Source organism: Lepisma saccharinum, chromosome 10 (assembly GCF_977018435.1).
Source record: "Lepisma saccharinum chromosome 10, izLepSacc3.1, whole genome shotgun sequence".
Classification (NCBI taxonomy): domain Eukaryota; kingdom Metazoa; phylum Arthropoda; class Insecta; order Zygentoma; family Lepismatidae; genus Lepisma; species Lepisma saccharinum.
In genome coordinates, this window is record NC_139238.1 from 29,257,821 (window position 1) to 29,277,755 (window position 19,935).

Sequence of the window (19,935 nt, forward strand, 5' to 3'; positions counted from 1 at the left end):
TTGTTGAGGAAGGTGCTTGAGTCACATTTTTCATCCCTTCCAGATTTATACGTTATGATGCGTGCACTTTTATTCAAAGCACCAACTTCATGCCCATCAGTGCGAGATTTCTTTGCCGGCGAGACTACGTCATCATGATCCGGTAAACGACATTTTTTCAAATGCCTAGCAATATTAGGTTTAGAAATCAACTTTCCACAGTTGCAACATGCCACTTTCTCGCCAAGACCGGAGGGACCTGGTTGCGGTTCCATTTTTTCTCTCTGTTATTTATATATATATATACAGAGAAATTTTTTTGGGGGGGTTGTGGTGATGGTAGTGGAAAGCGCACTGAAACAGAAGGAAAAAAAGTTGAAAAATGCTAGATATTTTTTCCTTCCACATATATATATTAGACGCGAACAGTATGTATGTATGTATGTATGTGTGTGTGCACTGTTGTAGGAGGTTAAAAATATACGACATGTAAGTGTGTGTCAATTTTTTATGACTCCTCTGAATATGTGTGTGTCAGACGCAAAAACATAAAATATTAATATATCATGAAAATAAAAACTTACCTTTCAACAGAGATGGAGAGAAACTTCAAAATAAAAACTTGTAGCTCACTAAAACTTCCACGATGATATATATGTATACTGCCAGACAAACAATTAAGAATACTGAACTGCCACGATTGACGTTCACCTTTCAAGAGAGATAGAGAAACTTCAAAATAAAACTTGTAGCTTACTAAAACTCCCACGATGATATATATATATGAATACTGCCAGACAAACAAATTAAAAAATACTGAACTACCACGATTGACGTTCACTATGATAATGACGTACAAAAAAACTGGTAGGTTATATAGGAACTCCTCTCCTTTTTTCTCCTTCTCTCCTTCCTACTCCACGCGACTCTCTTTGGTGAAAACACAATAAGCAAATAAAACCCTTGTTGACTGATTTATTCATGCTATATTTTTTCAACAAAAACTTTTGTGATATGCACAATATCCTGTGGGGGACAAATAACAATAAACGGGACGTTGATAGTTCCACCCATGTATGTATTGTCGATCATTTCCCCTCGGCCTCTATTCCACGCCCCGTCAGGGTGTGGTGTGTGAAACAAACGATTCCCAGTATAAAACTCAAAAAGCGGAAGATGCTGCTGTGTTTGCTTCCGCCACATCCCCCTCTGATTCTATTGTTATCGGGGATGTGATGGATTCTTCATTCAGAACCGTGGGAAAGCTGAAAAAAAATAGAATCTCTTCGGGCGAAAAAGGATGCAAGGTGAATGGGTTCGGGGAGGGGTTGCTGTGGATAGTTTGGTCCGTGATGAAAATGTTACATTGAGCGACGAAACACAATTTCTCCACAGGGACAGGAAAAATTCTACCGAGAGTCGCTATCCACGCGAACATTAGAAATTGCCTGAATGCCTTGGGGGGGGGGGGGGCTTGGCATAGGATTATCGATTTTCGTTTTTAGAGAATAATCTATGTTAGATTCTAGCATCGAGAATAAACAACATTGATTAAATTTTTGACAACATTCGCAGTACAAATCTAAACTCGTGATGATTTCGCCGTTACCATGTATCCCTGGCGAGGTTAGGGGCCAGGCATCCTAAAAACAACAATTATTATTTTGTTTGTTTGTTTGTGTTACAATACGGAAATAATAAGAGGCATACGCGTGCGTGTATGTGTGCGTGTGTGTGTGTGTGTGTGTGTGTGTGTGTGTATGTGTGTGTGTGTGTGTGTGTGTATGGTACATCGTTCCCTCCCCGAGAGAAGAGGTTTACGAAGATCACGATATATATAAACATTTGGCCCCGTTGATTCCAGCACTCCAACTTCATCTCTAATGTTGACGACAATATTCTAAAGGTAGAGAGAATGAGAGATTGAGAGATTGAGAGATTGAGAGAATAAGAGGATAAGAGAAGAGGTTTACGTAGGTCACAATATATAAACATTTGGTCCCAAACTTGGAAAATTACGATAAAGTGCACTCATCTTTCAAAAAATAAGAGAATGAGAGAATGAGAGAATGAGAGATTGAGAGATTGAGAGATTGAGAGAATAAGAGGATAAGAGAAGAGGTTTACGTAGGTCACAATATATAAACATTTGGTCCCAAACTTGGAAAATTACGATAAAGTGCACTCATCTTTCAAAAAATAAGAGAATGAGAGAATGAGAGAATGAGAGGAGAGGTTTACGTAGGTCACGATATATAAACATTTGGTCCCAGACTTGGAAAATTACGATAAGGTGCACTCATCTTTCAAAAAATAAGAAAATAAGAGAATAAAAAAATGAGAGAATAAAAAAAAGATGAGAGGATGAGAGGAGAATAAAAAGAGAATGAGAGAACAATAAGAAAGATGAGAAAGATGAGAAGGATGAGAGAATGAGAGCTCATCTTTCACTCATCACTGCCTTTTTGCACCCGTGAAACATCGTCAGCGCACTAAATGAGGCGCGGAACAGGAAGAGAAAGTGAGTTTTTCAACTTTTTGTAGTCGTTTGGTCAAGAAATCAAAGTTGTGGTCAGAAGTACATTTATTATCTACTGTGGTGGTAGATGAAGAAGACATCATGACTTTATGTATGCCGATGAATGAATGAACTAGATATTTTTTTTGGGTGCGTCGGCACATATGGGCATTTTGCACCCTTCAAAGTATAAGAGAAAAAACTTATCTAAAACCCGTACCTTAAAGTTTAAAAGGTGTGTGTGTGTGTGTGTGTGTGTGTGTATAGAATAGAATAGAATAGAAAAGTATTTCTATTTACTACAGAGCGAGGTTCAGCCTTGGGATGCTCTACCACCTAACTCTGGTAATTGAAAGTTACAATACATATATTTATAATACTAAAATCAAATATATAACATGAATGAATTTGACATAGGTGAAAAATAATAAAATTTTAAGAGAATACAATGACAGATATATTAATACACAGTGCGGCAATTTGAAATCGAGACTGATTTTCTTTCTCGGTAGGTGGCGCCACTGTGCAAGCTTTCTGTGGTGCGAACAAGTAACGGGTATCTCACGAACAATCGACGCAGAGCTCGTTGACCTTGACTGACATTGCTACTTGTGGCATTGTTGAATGTGGGCACGTGTCGTGAAAGTGCGTCGTGATTTCAACATGGAACTAAGAGCAAACATCAAGTTTTGTGCGCTCTTGGGTAAACATGCTGCGGAAACGTTTGACATGTTGTAGCAAGTCTATAGGGACAATTGTTTATCCTGTACGCTTGTATTTGAATGGCTCAGACGTTTCAGTAAAGGACGGGAGCCAATTGAACACGACGAGCATCCAGGTGTAGCAGGGACGGTGAGAACACCAAAATTTGTTGCGAAAGTGAGTATAATCATTACTGAAGACTGAAATTTCAGACAGACTGTTAATGTTTTATCTTGATGTACTGAAATGTTTGGTGCAAGGAATAACACTGTGAGGTCCGAGTATCGGGATGATTACAGCTGGAGTCTGCTTCATGACAGTGCCCCAAGTCACAAGACTGCAATTGCGAAGAACGTTTTGGCCCTAAATCGACTCTGTGTGTTTTCACACCCTGCCTTCTCACCGGATCTGGCTCCGTGTGATTATTTTTTTATTTCCTAAACCAAAATTTGCACTGAAAGGTTCCTACTTTTATGATGTATCAACATTCAAGATGGCTACGACATGGATTTTAAACAGCATTACACAAAACGAATTCCAGCAATCCTACGCATTGGCAGGCATTGCGCTGCGATCTGTGGATGCAGGAGGGTTCTACTTTGAATGATCCAAGGCAAGTAACTTTCTATGAAAACTTGTTTATTTTTTACAGCACCAGTCTCGATTTCAAATTGCCGCACTGTGTACACACACACACACCTGTGTGTATTCATGTATACACACACACACACACACACACATACACACCGTCATTACTAATATCTACAACTCAGTTTTATTTGGTTTTTGTTATTGAGTGTTGCCTTTCTGCCACTTTTGGCTAATCGCGACGATTAGGATGAGCGATTAAATGACTGATTGATTGAGTTTGTGTTTTAAGTCCACTTTATGCACAGTAAGGCTAATCGCGACTGAGCCTACAGTTTAAAGTGCAATCCGAACCACCGGAGCGATAAAATGAAATTGATTAAGGGGCACTCACAGAGAACACCCATTTCCAGTCCGGGGTTCGAACACAAGACCCCTGGCGTCATAGCGCGCTCTGCTAACCACTCCGCCACGGAGGTCGGCAGATCCAAATCAATAAATCAATCAATAAAGATTATTTAAAAAATAAAACAGAATGTACACCTCGTTTTATGTCTTCCTCAATTGCCCAAAGTCAGCTATAAAAATGGAGCCCTTATGTTAAGGACAGACGTCCGGAAGGAGGGGGCGCAAGAGGGAACCGCGGCCCCTCTGGAAAATTAATGTCAATCCATCTTTATGTATTTCACATATAATTTCATTTGAGTAGCAGTAATTACAAGGAACATGATAACTTCAAACTGATGGGGTGCTTTTGAGGGAGCAAAACTATTATAGAGGAAATGGAAATATTTACCCCCTCCCTCCACGAGAATAAAATTATCTTGCTCTCCCCCTTCCCGGACATCCATGTAGTTAAGTATTTTATACATATAGCAAGTCCAACATAAAACAAGTACACACTGTATTGTCTTTCAGTACAGGCGTATTGGTTTTATGTGGGACACTCCGTATAAATACTTCAGGGGACACAAAATGTAGCTCTCCCGTTTGGCCCTCCAACCGGTTTAAAAAGTAAATTTGAGATCTGAAGAAACACTAGACTATAATATATAAATATAAATAATGCTCAACCGATATTGCCAATTTTTTTAGTCATGTACAATTTTTAGTTTAATTGTTGTTACTTGAGAGCTACTTTACAGGGCCTCCCCGATGGCGCAGTGGTAGCGTCGTCGCCTTGTAATCAAGGAGTCCCGGGTGCGATACCCGGTGGAGGCACATGCACAGTGGTTCGGATCCCACTTTAAACCGTAGGTCCAGTCCCGATTCGCCTTACTGAGCATAAAATGGACTAAAAACCACCAAATCAATCAATCAATCAATTGGGAGCTACTTTCTACATATTTTAGTAGAAGTATATATGGTGACGTTCTCGTCCAACTTCTGCAATAGCGACCTGCAGAAAGTGTTCCGTTGTTGCCTTCTTGACACCTGGAAGAAAGAGTGGGATGCGGTAACGGAGAACAAGCTTCACGCTATTAAGCCTACCATAGGTTCATGGCGTTCCTCGTCCCGTCGAGAACAATTTCTTCTAGCTTGACTGCGTATTGGACACAGCCGTCTAACACATGGTCACTTGCTGCAAGGGCTGTACCCTTCAATGTTGTTTTGCCTTCCTCAGTCAGACTTTCCATCTTCCCAACTGTTTGTCAATCCTGTTGGGAGATGACGACAATGTTTTTTTCCCGTTCTTTTTACGAAGAGCTGGTTTCTTCCACAATCTGTGAAGAAGTTTTTTGTTAAGGGGGTTCTAAAGCCATGCTAAAGCATAGACCCAATTTTCTAAGGGTAACCGTACAGCTAATATAGATTCGGTAAGGAAGAAATTTTCCGATATAAAAGATTGTTTTATTCACTAGAACATGTGAACCTTATAATTTTGTTACAATTGAAGGGATTTAAGTAAATAACAGAAAATATAAGGTCTCCGTCATGTTCAAACTGCTGCGTACAGATGGCGCTGAAGTGGTAGTTTTGTTAATACCGGTGCATTTTCTTTCTTTTATGACTAGTATGGAAGATTTCGTGGTGAAACAAAGATCACATGTTCTTCCCGCAAGCATCTGAAATATTATGTGAAAAAATAAAAACATTTCGTACCTTCAGAGAGTAGTGCTTATCATTAAAACTTTTGAAGTGGCGTTTCGTCGCAATATACTCTGTGGTGCAGATTTAGCATACACTGTTGCCAATATTTCATTCCGTGTTGTCTAACGATATGATCAATGCAAGTTCTTAAAATAGTGAAAATCAAACCAAGCTACCAGAGGATATCGAATTCCGTACAGATACGAGAACAAGGGAACAAATATTCCACGGAGGATGTTAAAAAGCTGAACAAGCTCGAAGGTAAGTCTTAATATTTAATTGCTTGTTGCTTAATATTATCCATCAAAGGCAAAATGTTTGAAATATAGGCAAAATGTATAATTTATTTACATGTTGAAGAAATATCTTCTGATGTAATATCGGTGAGAATATCGGTTGACACTGCATGACTTTTTTATCTTCCAAACGAAGTTGATAATTCTTTGTAAATGTAAAATCAGAATAGAATGTTATATTTTACGTTAGGCATAATCCTAATAACTACCGTTTTGAGATCATTATTATAGCATAAAATATACGTAGCTTAATATAGATATCTGATATCATTAAATCAATATTGCATAAAATGCTCTACTTTCATTCCTGTAAGTTAATTTCCAAACCTACGAAACTCGTGCTATTCACACGTACAACATCGGAATGTTTATTACAAATCAGTAGTTTGTTTAAATGTTTTTTTACTTTGCCCTTGTACATGGTTGAAACGAGTACTTGCTGACCTATTTTCTAGAAGAGTTTTTCTCTTTTTATTTTTGAAGCAGCTCGCAAATATTCATATGTATTAAGTAGGTCAGGCTAAGTTAGGTTTGATTCGAATAGATGTAATGTGAGATCCCTGAATGTTTGCAAGTTTCGGACACAGTTCTGTTATCTTCCTTTACAGAAACACCTCAGAAAACCGGTTTTGTAAACTGTATGAAGCTCGTCTGTTTTCTTGTCCTTTTATAATTTAGGACGGCTCATAATGAGAGTGCATTTCGTCCAATAACTTGATGCTGTATATATTTAAAGTGTAAAAGTACACCCTAACAGTTATGAGACTAAAATCTTACCGTCTATCGAACACAAGTCTGTATGTTTACTGAGAATTTCCAAATGAGTACCGGTATAGATAAATGTCCCCATACTTGCAAGTACAAGGGCAATCATTTAATTGTGGATGACACAGAGCTTCATAGAAATCATAATTTGTCCTGATTATGCTACGTATATTTGGTTCAATATCAGATTAGATTTCAGTAGCCGTACATAATACAATACAAGGGATTTTATATTACTATTACGACTATTACTATGTTGCATTGGTGATAAATTGTTGTATTTTTTTTTCAATAAGAACATACAACTAAAATCTAATGATAAACAATTACGTTGCTCTAACCAACGTGACGTCATATCTCATCAAGGAGTACCCTAATCGACCAACCTGTATGTATCTACCTTGATTACGTGGATATCTGGCAACATGGCCCTCGGTTGCCATGGCAAACGGTGCTGCCATCTGTTATCGAAAAATTACCACAAAATTGCCTTTAGTACGGCCTTAATTCTTACTTTTTAATGTGTTCTGCTTGCCTTATGCAAGTTCCCTTACAACCTTGCAACTTTTGACTTCTCTCAAGGGGCTTCTCACACCCAGGCACGTAGCCAGGGAGAGGGCTAAGGGGGCTGAGGCCCCCCGAAATCCTACAAGTTTCTAATTTAAATAGTGTGTATTGGTAATTAATTTTACTCCCTTAGCAGGATTAAATATATTGTATAATAATTCGTAATATACTGAGAAATTCATCTTCAAGGCATCTCCTCCCACACACTTTTTAGCCCTTAGATAGCAACTGCTGATAATGGTTGACCCCCTCCCGAAATAAAATCCTGGTTACGGGTCTGCTTTTAACCTTTAAGTAAGAACTTTAGATACTGTTAGGGGATATTTCCATAGGCCATATATACTGACGCATCCACTATAATTTTAAGTCAATCAATGAATCAACGTCAGTTCTTAGTATTCATACAGCTGAAAGTTGCAATTTTCTATAATTTATTTTTGAAATTTCGGCCCCCTGTATTTGTAAATCTTAACAGGTATAAAAATATGTTCTAAGATATTATGCTGTATACGAAGTGCATTTGCATAGATACGACAAGATTAAAATCTGGGTGAGAGCCAGATTAATATACATAGTATATCCATCTCCCAAACCGGTTCGCTACAACGGAAACATGTGGCTGCACACGTAAAAGATAGGAGCGGCTTGTTTAGCGGAAACAGCTGTTGCCATTCACTCACCTTTTGACGGCGTCAAGGATGGACGGTTCGTGCAACAGCCCAATCAAAGTATTCGGAATGGAGGCATTTCCAGAGCACAGGTCGATTATCTCTTCTCCCACCAGCACTCCAAGCTTTTCTTCGGAATTATTCCTGAACTGAACAAACTTCATTTCGCACTTCCCGAGCTGCTGAGCACACACTCCACGTGTGATGTTGTCAGGCGACTCTCACTGAAAAGTAAGTGTGTCACGTGAATGCCACAACTGACCTTGTTGCTTGGCGGATTGTTGCGATAATAGTGAATTTCTAGTAGTTTCACCTCAGCGCTGATAATCACGGCCAAATACGTCATTAGTCTAGATAAAACTTACGCCATTGATACTGACTTGTAAATCTCTGATTGCAGAGCCGTGACCAAAGAAAAAAATTCTGAAGGAATTTTGACCCCGTTTATCCCATAATAATCTATCTATTGCCCTGCACTATTTGGGGTTAACATTAACATACATCTGCAGCACGTTATTTGTTTTCCCCAGGTTGAATTTTCTGTATTAAGTTGTGTAATAATAAAAACAATAAAAAATTTAAGTTCCTCGTGCACACAGCAACGTGCCATGAAAGCACATTTGGGGGATGTGGGAGTAGGGTCCAATCATTCTCGATCTAGCGCATTTTGGAGGTAATGTGATCAGCACCACGCTCCTGCCGCCTTTACCCTCCCCGCAGGTACCCATTGATTTGAGGCTGGGTGAAACCCAGAGCCGCTTTATGCGGGGAAAGACCGGAAAACTTCCGACCTTAGAACAGCCACCCCTGGAATCAAACCCGGGTCTCCCGCGTGGTAGTCAGACGCCCTACCATTTTTTTTAAAAGGAATACCCTTATGAAGTGGTATCCCCCGACACAAACACAAACATCCATGTCCTAACCGGGATTCGAACCCGGGACCCCTGGCGTCGTACAATTCTAATACAATGCACACAATATTTTGCAAAGTGATTTACGTTGATTGATTTTGTGTTTTAGGTCCACTTTATGCACAGTAAGGCTAATCGAGACTGGACCTACTGTTTAAAGTGGGATCCGAACCGCTATCCACCGGGTATCGAACCCGGGACTCAAGATTTTTTTTACAAACAGCTATGCCATATCTTAGAGTTTCGACCAATAGCAAGCCAGAAAACTAGCTTCAGGGAAGTAACGCTTGGTGGCGCAGCATTCGTTCGTCTTCTTTTCGGCTGCATGTATATGGGTCTCACTTATCGCACAACACTTGAGCAACCTTTTGTCCTGACGTCACGGGAGAAAGCTTTTTATTTTTATGCTAAATGCCTACGTTGTTAGGTTAGGCTACCTATGCTTAGTTCCCTTAACCTAAACAATAATTTTTCATTGTATTTACGCTAATGGAACCTAACCTAACCTCATAGGCATTCCTCATCTGACGTCAGAACACAAGGTAGCAAAACTGTTGTGTGAAGAGGAAAACCCGCATGTATATGGTACGATAAAAAATATTGTTATTCATTTAATAAAGCATCGAAGAAGAATACATCAGTGGAAGAGAAATTTACATGTGGAATGAACAGACGTCACTTTGGTTGTCGTAACTTATGAAATGGAAAAGAAAATATGATAAGTTCGATTTGGGTGATTGTTTTCAAAATATTTGCGCAAGATCGTTTTCACTCTTTGGTATGCACTTAAGAAATAACCGTAAATGTTATGCAGGTGGTATGAGATAAAACCAGTAGCGGCGATTCAGGTGCGTGAGGGGCAGTCGCCCCCCACTTTTTGCTACTTTTGCTCTGCTCCCGCTCTATGCTAAACATTGATTGATTGATTGATTTGTTTATTTTACTTCGCTTTTGTGCCACTTTTGGCTAATTTCGAAGATGGGGATGAGTGATGATTTGATGAATGGACACTCATAAACATCCATGGCCAGGAAATCTCTCATTTCCATATTTCCTTTACCACGCAACGTACAAATACAGACATCGATTGAAATGGTTTCAATTTTTATTTGATACCAGGATAGTTGGAATGTTTTTGACAGATGATAAATGTATGTGTGTGTGATATCCGTGAAATAATTCATGTACATTGGCATTAACATTGCAAAATGTTCGCAAAGCATTCCCCCAGTTGTCTCATTGTCACAATGTTAAATCATGGAAGCATCCTCTTAGCTAATCCCAAGGTTCGACCAAACATGTGCCGGTCCCTGTGGCGGAGTGGTTAGCACATCGCGCTACGACGCTAGGGGTCCCGGGTTCGAATCCTTGCCTGGGCATGGATGTTTGTGAGTGTCCATTCATCATTTCATCACTCATCCTCATCTTCTCAAATTAGCCAAAAGTGGCACAAAAAGCGAAGTAAAATAAAGCAAATCAACCAATCAATCGACGAAACATGCCCAAAGCTGCATTTTCCACTTCAAGAGCGGGGTATCAAGGAAATACGTGTAAGTACACGTATGAGCATCTTTATGTTACTACAGTCAGGTGGCGTGAGTTTTTCAACAGTATCATCTGCCAATAGACAATTATGGTCGAGCCAAATAGTGGTCGAGCCCTGTTGTCATTTTTCTTTTCATTTGAGGTGGAGAGGGGAAAAAGGAGCCAACACTCCTGGTGTCAGTTTTCCGTAGGCGACAGCACGGCAGAATGTAGCTGTACGTACTTTGTTTGCCAACTTAGTTTTTTGGATCAAGATTTGTCCAAATCACGAATCATACCAAGAAACTATCCTACCATAGTCATCTATTACCTAATCAGTCTCAGTCGTAGTTAAATCCAGCCTTGGTTTGCAGATAAATGCGTACGCAAGTAGTACAGAAAATGATTAAGGGAGAATTCACACCGAAGAAACACGCAATACGCGACACGCAACATGCAACTTGCGACATGCAACACGCGACACGAGTGTTTCACACCGAAGAGACAAGATGCACGCGGAAAGCGACACTTGGTTTCTTTGCTCAGTTTGCATGATGGTACCGATAGAATTGCATTAATCAGTTTATTAGGCACCCGAAAATAACGTAACAAGAGACATTGTTACATGTAAACTGCGTTGTAAAATTTGTGCAAGTTATTGAAACTTGTGAGAGGCATGTTGTGCACGAGAAAACTGAGAAATATGCACTGACCTCAAACTGTATACGCTAGACTTTTCAGTCTGAATAAAGCGAATACCTAAACACTAGAGAAATGGTTCTCAATCTTCTTGAAACCATGTCACGGTATTCTTTTTAAGTCAATGCCCTTAGCCGAAGAATTTTCCTCGTAAATCTTTACGGTATTGAAGATTTTATGCATGAATTAACATGTACCTATAAAAAAATTGAATATTGATAAATAAATTCTAACATAATCATAAGAGTAATAATAGTTTGATTACGTGTGTAGGATTGTTGACAAATATAAAAATATGGAAGACAAAGTGGTAACGTCGTCTCCTTGTAATTAAGTGATCCCGGGTTCGATAAATCCGGGTAAATCCAGTTCTGATTAGTCTATTTGTGCATAAAACTCAAATATGATATTGGGATTATGATAGTTGTCAACCAGTTACAGCAGAACATTTCGGTGCTCAGTATAGTTGATACGAGGCACGGTATCGGGTCGCGGCCCGGTGGTTGAAAAACAATGCACTAGAGTACTTTACCATGTTGACTAATATAGTTTGGACTAAAGTGCCTCCATAAGCTGACTTTTTCAAATAAAAGCAGTCAGGTAAATGGCCAAAACACGTCCTCTTTTCACGATGTTGAAGGCAAATTACAGCCGATAGATAACTGCATCAAAAAACTTGATAAAGCGAAATGAACGTTGTGTTTAAATCTTAAAACATTGTACATATCGATACTCTATTATATCAACAAATTAGAGGATCAAACATAATGCCGGTTGTTCTCTCTTCTAGAGTCTAAATACAGCTCGTTGGAATGAAGCATTCGCTGCGCATGCGCGAACAACAAACTGAACTGAAGCAACACGATGCACGGTATTGAGAAAACGGCACAGTCCGAGAGGCACGTAAGCGACACGCGACACGTGCATCTTGCCGTGTCTCTTCGGTTCGAAAGGTTGCATTGATTACTGAGTGTTGGTTTCCAAGCGACACGTGTTGCATGTCGCTTGTTGCGTGTCGCGTGTTTCTTTGGTGTGAATTCTCCCTAAAAGTTCTTTCTTGCATTCGTTCTCTATCTCATACACACGGGAAAATAATGCTAGGATACACAATAGATTACGAATTTCATACAATTTAACAGAACAAGGTTATTTTCTTTCTTTAGCCCATTCATATATTTACACTCCATATCTATTAGTTTTATCAGTGACGGCGATTGGGTTCCAAATACGGGCGGCACCAGGGGGGCGGAAAGGGGTGATTGCGCACCCCTTAATTTTCTTCCGCTCCCCCCTTCAGCACACCTTTTTTCAACACCTATATTCAACGGAAAACACTGACTCTTAAAATGATAGAATGTATTGCAAAAGTTCAAAAAGCGTGTTTAACAGGCAAGGAGAATTTTATTTTGTATTTTACTGCATATAGTTCAATAAGACTGCAACGTGTGTCTGAATATTCACTTTCTATGAGCACTTTCTTGGAGTGTAAGACGTAATACAGATGTCATCATGAACGTCCAATAAGGGGGGGGGGGGGGTGTAAGGGGGACTTCGGCCCTCCCTGAACAATGATTGTCTATCTAAAATTATACAGGGTGTTTCCGGGCTGATGATACAAACCTTCAGGGATGATGTAGAAGGGTACATGTATCAATTTGAGATAAGGAACCCTGGTCCGGAAACGACTTAGTCGAAAGTCATAAGCGAAAATCGGTGGATGAAGATGTAAAATGTTATTACCTACACAAGTTTCACAAGCTGCTACATTCACAACAGTTGTCCAAAGTGTCGTCCCCCAGCTTCGCTGCAGGCATGACATCGTCGCACAAAGTTCTGGCCAGTTTTAGCCCCCTCCGAAATGAAATCCTATGTATGCAAGTGGTGCTGCTAAAGGCACTCCTCCACAAAAGTCTGCTATATGTAGGGTGACCAGACACATACATTCAAAAAAGAGGACAGAGCATGGTGAAAAAGGAGGACAAAGTCATAAAAAAGAGGACACCGGAAAAAATGGGAACACATTTTGCCATTACTCATAATTTAATCAATATAAAAAAAACTACCAACACTTTACTCACAGATAATTCTGATGATTTTTTCAATAAATTCCTCCTACCTTTAAGTAACAAAAGCAATCTCCTAATTTATTGTTTAACATGACAATCATAACTAAGAACATCTATAGTTTGAAGCATAGAATTTTACTGTTTTATCCAATTCTTGGATATTAGAATGTAATATCCCCACATATGAATGCAAATATTACAAGTAAGCTTCACTTTAACTTATTTCCAAAAACCAAATTTAAATTTTAGGTCGTTTATATTGTGTCAGGAAATATGATTTTAATGTCACGAACATGTTTGCACTCTTTCAACAGCAGGGGAAAGTGTCAGCCACCTTACACTTTACCTCATATTCGTTTCTTCCATCCTTAAAAAGCTTGATATTTTCTTGCTTAGATCATTGATGAATTTACACTTTTGCTGCTTCGTTATTTCATAAAAGTAAATATGAGTTAATAATAAAAATTCACACTACGCGTTTTTGTATCGCGTATATTTGACTAAAATGAACTGGCCAACCTCTGTGGCGGAGTGGTTAGTTAGCACACCGCGCCACAATGCCAGAAGTCCCGCGTTGGAATCCCAGCCTGAGCATGAGTGTTCTTTGTGAGTGTCCCTTCATCAAAATCATCATATCATTGCTCATCCTCATCATTGCGATTAGCCAAAGGAAGACAGAAAAGCGAATTAAAATTAACCATATCAATCAATCGAAAATGAACTGCCGAGATTACACGAGTTTCAGAAGTCTCAGATTGCGAAGCAACGACTTAGAATAATACATACTAATGTAATGACTAGGAGTGGGCGGGACAGAACTTCTTTTGGTCGGGACGGGAGAGAATCGCGATTTCCGGATCAAGCCAGGAAATTTTCGCGACTGGAAATGTTTATAAAAATTTCCCGACGCTGTGGAAATCACGAATTTTACGTATTTTTTTCTTTCTTTCTTCGAAAAGTCTCAAGACACTTACAATGCAGAAAACATCAAGAATTAACTACTTTTAAAAATTACCATTTGAAGTAGTGTTGCTCACGGGACGGGACATGTCCCGTCTCGTCTCGTGTCTCGTCTCGTTTTCGAGACGGGACAAGCCTTTCGAAATTCGAGACGGGACGAGACGGAATGCCTTTCTCGTCTCGTTTTTGAGACGAGACACGAGACGGGACGGGACGGCTTTTGAAAAGTCTCGTCTCGTCTCGAATGTCTCGAAAAAATAAAAGCAAAATATTTAATCAGTTGCAACTACTTGTTTGCTTGGAATAAAGTATTTCAATTAGAAACGTTGATAAGCGTGTATTAAGTCAAAAGAAGACTACGAGGGTTAGTATTTATATTTTGAGCCTTGGCAACACTGATTGAAGTTAGGCGCGATTTGACGTTTGCACGGAATCGTATGGCATTATTGACCATAACTTACTTCAAATGTTTTGTCAATAGCTTCATTTGTGTTGTTTATGTTGCCTTGGAGATTGCGCGACAACAATAAAATGGAATTCACTCGTGAACATTTTCGTGCGATGATTTTTTACGATTTTCGACGTGGATCATCAAGATAAGAGTGCGATCAACTTACTTCCACATTTGGCGATGAAGCCCCATCCTTTGCCACTGTGAAACGCTGGTATAACGAATTTAATCGTGGCCGCCATTCGCTCACCGACGAGATTCGAGAAGGTCGTCCAAAATCAGTTGTTGTTCAAGAAAACATTGATGCTGTGCAAAACCTAATACTGCAAGATCGTCATGTGACATACTGTAAGAGTGAGGCAACCATAGGCATTAGTTCCACCAGCATATATAAAATATTACATGATCATTTAGCTGTGAGAAAGCTATGTTCTCGTTGGATCCCACACAATTTGACAAAAACTCAAAAAGACGCTCGCGTCAATTGGTGCAAACAATAAATACAATCGTGGTGCTTCAAAAGACGTATATAAGATTGTAACAGGTGACGAATCATGGATATATGCATATGAGCTGGAACGTAAACAGCAGTCGACTGTATGGGTGTTTCAAGATGAACCCAATCCAACAAAAGTTGTTCGCGCTCGAAGCACATCGAAACAAATGGTCGCCTGTTGTTTGTTTTTTTCTGGAAAACTGGTCATGTGGCAACTGTGACTTTAGAGGAACGTAGAACGGTCAACTCTGAATGGTACACAACAATTTGTTTGCCAGAGGTCTTCGGTCAAATACGGAAAACAAACAAACGCCGTCGGATCATTCTTCATCGAGACAATGCCAGCTGTCACACATCTCGTCTAACAACCGACTTTATGAACAGTCAAAAAATCGAATTGATGGGTCATCCGCCGTACAGTCCTGATTTGGCACCCAATGACTTCTTCTTGTTCCAGAATGTCAAGAATAAATTGCGTGGACAACGATTTTCGTCGGCGGAAGACGCCGTTGATGCTTTCAAAAACCATATTATGGAGGTGTCTCAAGAAGATTGGAAAAACTGCTTTGACAAATGGTTCGAACGAATGCAAAAGTGTATTGACCATAAAGGAGAATACTTCGAAAAACAATAAAGCAGTTTTCAATGCCAAATTCCTGTTTTTTCATTGTTATGCTCAAAATATAAATAGTGACCCTCGTATTCTAGAGGGAGTAATGAATGAATACCTAAACTTATTTTCAATACTCTTTCAAAACACAGCATTACTCCCCATTTTTGTTTTTCAATTTATTCCAGGTTAATAACTTTATGTTACGATAGTACTCCAGATACTAATACAATTCTGGATAACATCAAGTAAAAGGGCAGGTAGAGAAGGTGGAAGGAGGGGCCAAAAGATCGTGGAATGTCTGCGTCCGAGGTTTATCTTGTAAAAATAGTCTCAGCTCTATAGGTTGGAAAGATAAACGGACCGACGGATATGGTTTAGTTTTATTATTTAATTTTTACATCAAAGGGTGTACAGAAGTGAATGTTATTAGGAAGTAGGAAAAACATTGTAGGAAACATGGCAGTACAAATTGATAAGGAGTTGTTGGGAAAGTTATTAAGGAATCCAAGATATTAGCAAGACTAAGAGAAGGAGATAATTAGGGACAAATAATCTTGCATTATCCCACTCCGAACAGCTGAGAGCTAAAGAGGAGGAGAAAATACGGGAAATATGGAAAGAAGTAATTTGGTGATTTTAGTGTTTACAGGGAACCACGACAAGATTTTACCACATGATTATTTGCACGCGTTGCGAAATTATTAGAATGTTATGGAAATTTCGGATATGTCTTTGTTGGGAAAATTCTTGTTGTTTCCCTCAGGCATTCTACAGGTGGTTGGATTCGATTTTTTTACGTCCGTTTGAAGATTATTTCCAATGCTTTTATTTTATTTATTTATTTCTTATTTAAGGAGAATACTATTCCTTGGATTGTAATAACGAAATACTGAGGCTGATATAGAATAGATTTAAAATGAAGGAAGTGCACTAAGTTCTGTATAATCGTCGTAGAAGGAAACTTTGTTCTATGAGGGGACTCCCCGATGGTACAGTGGTAGCTTCGTCGCCTTGTAATTAAGGGTCCCGGGTTCGATACCCGGTGAGGGCACATTGTGATTTGAATCCCACTTTAAACAGTGGATCCAGTCCCGATTAGCCTTTCTGTAAATCAGATGAAGGAATGTTGTAGCTGTTCTTTTTATTCTGTAAATTTAGCCTTCAAGTTTATGAGCAAAACACATGTAGTATCTACTGTCTACATTTTCACTCGTTACTAAACACATTTCACAAAGTAGTTTTATCAAACTTCAGAGGGAAGCTGACACCAATGTCAGGGTGGCGGGAGCTTGTTTACGACCAGGGTGTATTCCGAGACTATTTTTCGGCCGTTCCCCACTGACAGAGGTTTCGCTTTGAAGAATGGACACCGTTGCTTCAGGGGGCAAACACCAAACATAGGGCGAGGTTGACCTGCAGTAGCGCGTACGTGCCATAAATCCAGGCCTAAAGTAGGAATGAAAGTGGATGCAAGGGAGGGGCAATAAAAATTCTGTAATTCGGTTTGCTTGCTGATAGGAAGTTTTGCAGGAAAAGCTGAAAAGGAAAACGGCAGACTTTGAATGGAAGAGGGACAGTGAACACAAGTTCTTTGTATTATTCGCCGACACACAAGCTTCCATTTAGAAGGTGAGGCTATCAGCAGCGAAGTTATTAGAGGGTTGGAAGCAGTGACGACGCCAGAGGGGAGCAGGGGGACGCCCCATGTCAGACACTTCGCCCCCCCCGCCCCCGCCCAGGCCCCCAACTGAAGTTAATTAAATATCGAATAATAAGAGAGTTAACCTTTTCAAAGTGGTGTATTCTGCATGATATCACTTTCCTGCTTATAATACCAACTTGATTAACAAATATTAATTTGTTTAGTCCAAGATTCGAGCGCCGACCTGGAAATGGGTGATTTCTCATTCACTTATGTCCTGTAATAGCCAAGATTAACCTAAGTTTTAACCAGTCTTAAAAACTGGGAAAAAGTGTTGAATGTAGATGATTTTGAAACATCACGAATATTTTCAGGACCACAAGACATCATCTGTAGTACGGGCAAATTATTCTAATCGTGGTCGTTAGTGACAACGCTAATTATTAAAAGACATTCAAAGTTGATTCAAGATTTTGTTGGTTGGTTGATTTGGTGTTTTAAGTCCACTTTATGCACAGTAAGGCTAATCGGGACTTGACTTATAGTTTAAAGTGCCTCCACTGGGTATCGAACCCAGGACCGAAGGTGATCGAAGAAAAACCCGTCACTACATGTCAGTTGTTGTGGATTCATCGCGGTTTCTTACTATTCAGGGACTTGAATTTCGAGATGATGAGTCTGAGGAAACCTTAACAAAGGGGATTTCTTCGATAATCTTGAAGCTAATAAGGGGATATTATTTGGAAATGTATTGAACGTGAACCTTGAAATGCAAATTACACTTAAAATTCGATTCAAAACATATCGCGGGCAGGTAAAAGAACGCTTATTAGGATTTGCCACTCTTCAATGATTAGATGCAGGTTCGCTCTTTCTCGTACATATCAAAATCGAAGAACTTCTTCCCGCGAACTCCATAGGTGCCTGTAATTGTGCAGCACAGACATACGTTGGAGTGGTTGAGTAAGAGTAAGTAATGCCAGGGTCAGATTATTTCTTGAATTATGAGATAACTGTAACCTTTGTCTGATCTTTTATCGTGTGATAACATTTCCCTGAAAGGTGAAACACAATTTTTGCTCAAAACTCTTCAGCGTTACGAAGATGGTTGTCCTTAAAATCTTTGAACAGGCTTGCTCGAAACAGGATGCTGGATGCAAACTGCCTCCCTCATTTGGCTGTTCTTGCCATTGAGAAGAAATGTCAAGTCCTGGACGTGCCAAAGGTGGCAATGTGTTCTCCAAAGCACATAGAGCAGAATTCTCCTACAGGAGAATTGCACTTCACTAAGTGCCTCACATTGTTTCTAATACTTAAGAAGATTCATTTCTTCCAACGTCACGTATATTTTGCAAGAAAATTAAACTCTTCGAAGCATTGTTTTCATCATTTATATTATTATCTTATAACTTAAATATTTATATCAGTAGTTTCATCTCAAGAAAGACGATGAATTATAAAATTATGAATGTCTTTCAATACTGAAATAGGCCACTAGAGACAACGCAACTTACCAATAAAAAAAATTAATGTCTTTATTAAAACGAATCATGTGGAGATAAACTCGTAATCAAGAAGTAAATTTAGGCAGTAAAGGTCCACTTTAAATAAAAAAACAAACACAAAACACCATACATGAATATAATAATAATAATTATTATTATTACTATAAGTATTATTATATAAGCATATATATGTGTAGTGTTTTCGGGCGTTTTAATGTGACTGCCCCCTTTCAATATTTTGTTGCCAGCCTTCCCCACCCCCAGTCATATTTCCCTGGCGCCATCACTGGTTGGAAGCAAATTTATTAGGACGAGGAAAGTAACATTAGCTGTTGACAGTGTTGCACCAAAGGACGTGATATGTGCTACTGTTTGTGCTACGTTTTCTGAGACAGAGTGGGATTATTTTACACATACATGGGAAAGGGTGGTTGTTTAAAGATAGAGACGTATTTTGCACATTTTTTAAAAGTTCAGATAAAACTAGAATTTAGCCTTACTGTTATGAAAAGAAATAACGCAGTACAAGGAAATAATAACTTCACATTTCTCGCACCTGGTGGGATGCAACACAAGAGTATTGCATGAAGTCTATGAACGAGGATGAAGAGGGATATGTGAAATTTGATTTACCTGCGGGTGAATTAGTGGACTCTAATATTCTTAAGGTTGATTTTTTTTTAAGTCCACTTAATTCACAAATAGGCAAAATCGCGAACCGAACTACAGTGCGATCCGATCCACTTTGTGCCTCCATTGGGTATCGAATGCGAGGACCCTTCATTACAAGACCTCGACGTTATTACTACGCCATCAGGGAGGCACCCAATTTACACAAATATGTTGATTCCAATAACACGTTACATGCATAATCTGATAATGATGCACTTTTGG

General features: G+C 39.2%; 1 protein-coding gene across 1 annotated transcript in view; it reads right to left on the bottom strand.

Moving 5' to 3' along the window:
* The window catches only part of LOC145994289 (oxaloacetate tautomerase fahd2, mitochondrial-like), a 34,722-nt gene extending 26,295 nt beyond the window's left edge, over positions 1 to 8,427 (bottom strand). The window contains exon 1 of the mRNA XM_083130393.1: positions 8,187 to 8,427. Coding sequence (XP_082986519.1) covers positions 8,187 to 8,338 — 152 coding nt within the window. The 5' untranslated portion in view covers positions 8,339 to 8,427. The remainder of the gene's footprint in view (positions 1 to 8,186) is intronic.
* Positions 8,428 to 19,935: the final 11,508 nt, after the last annotated feature.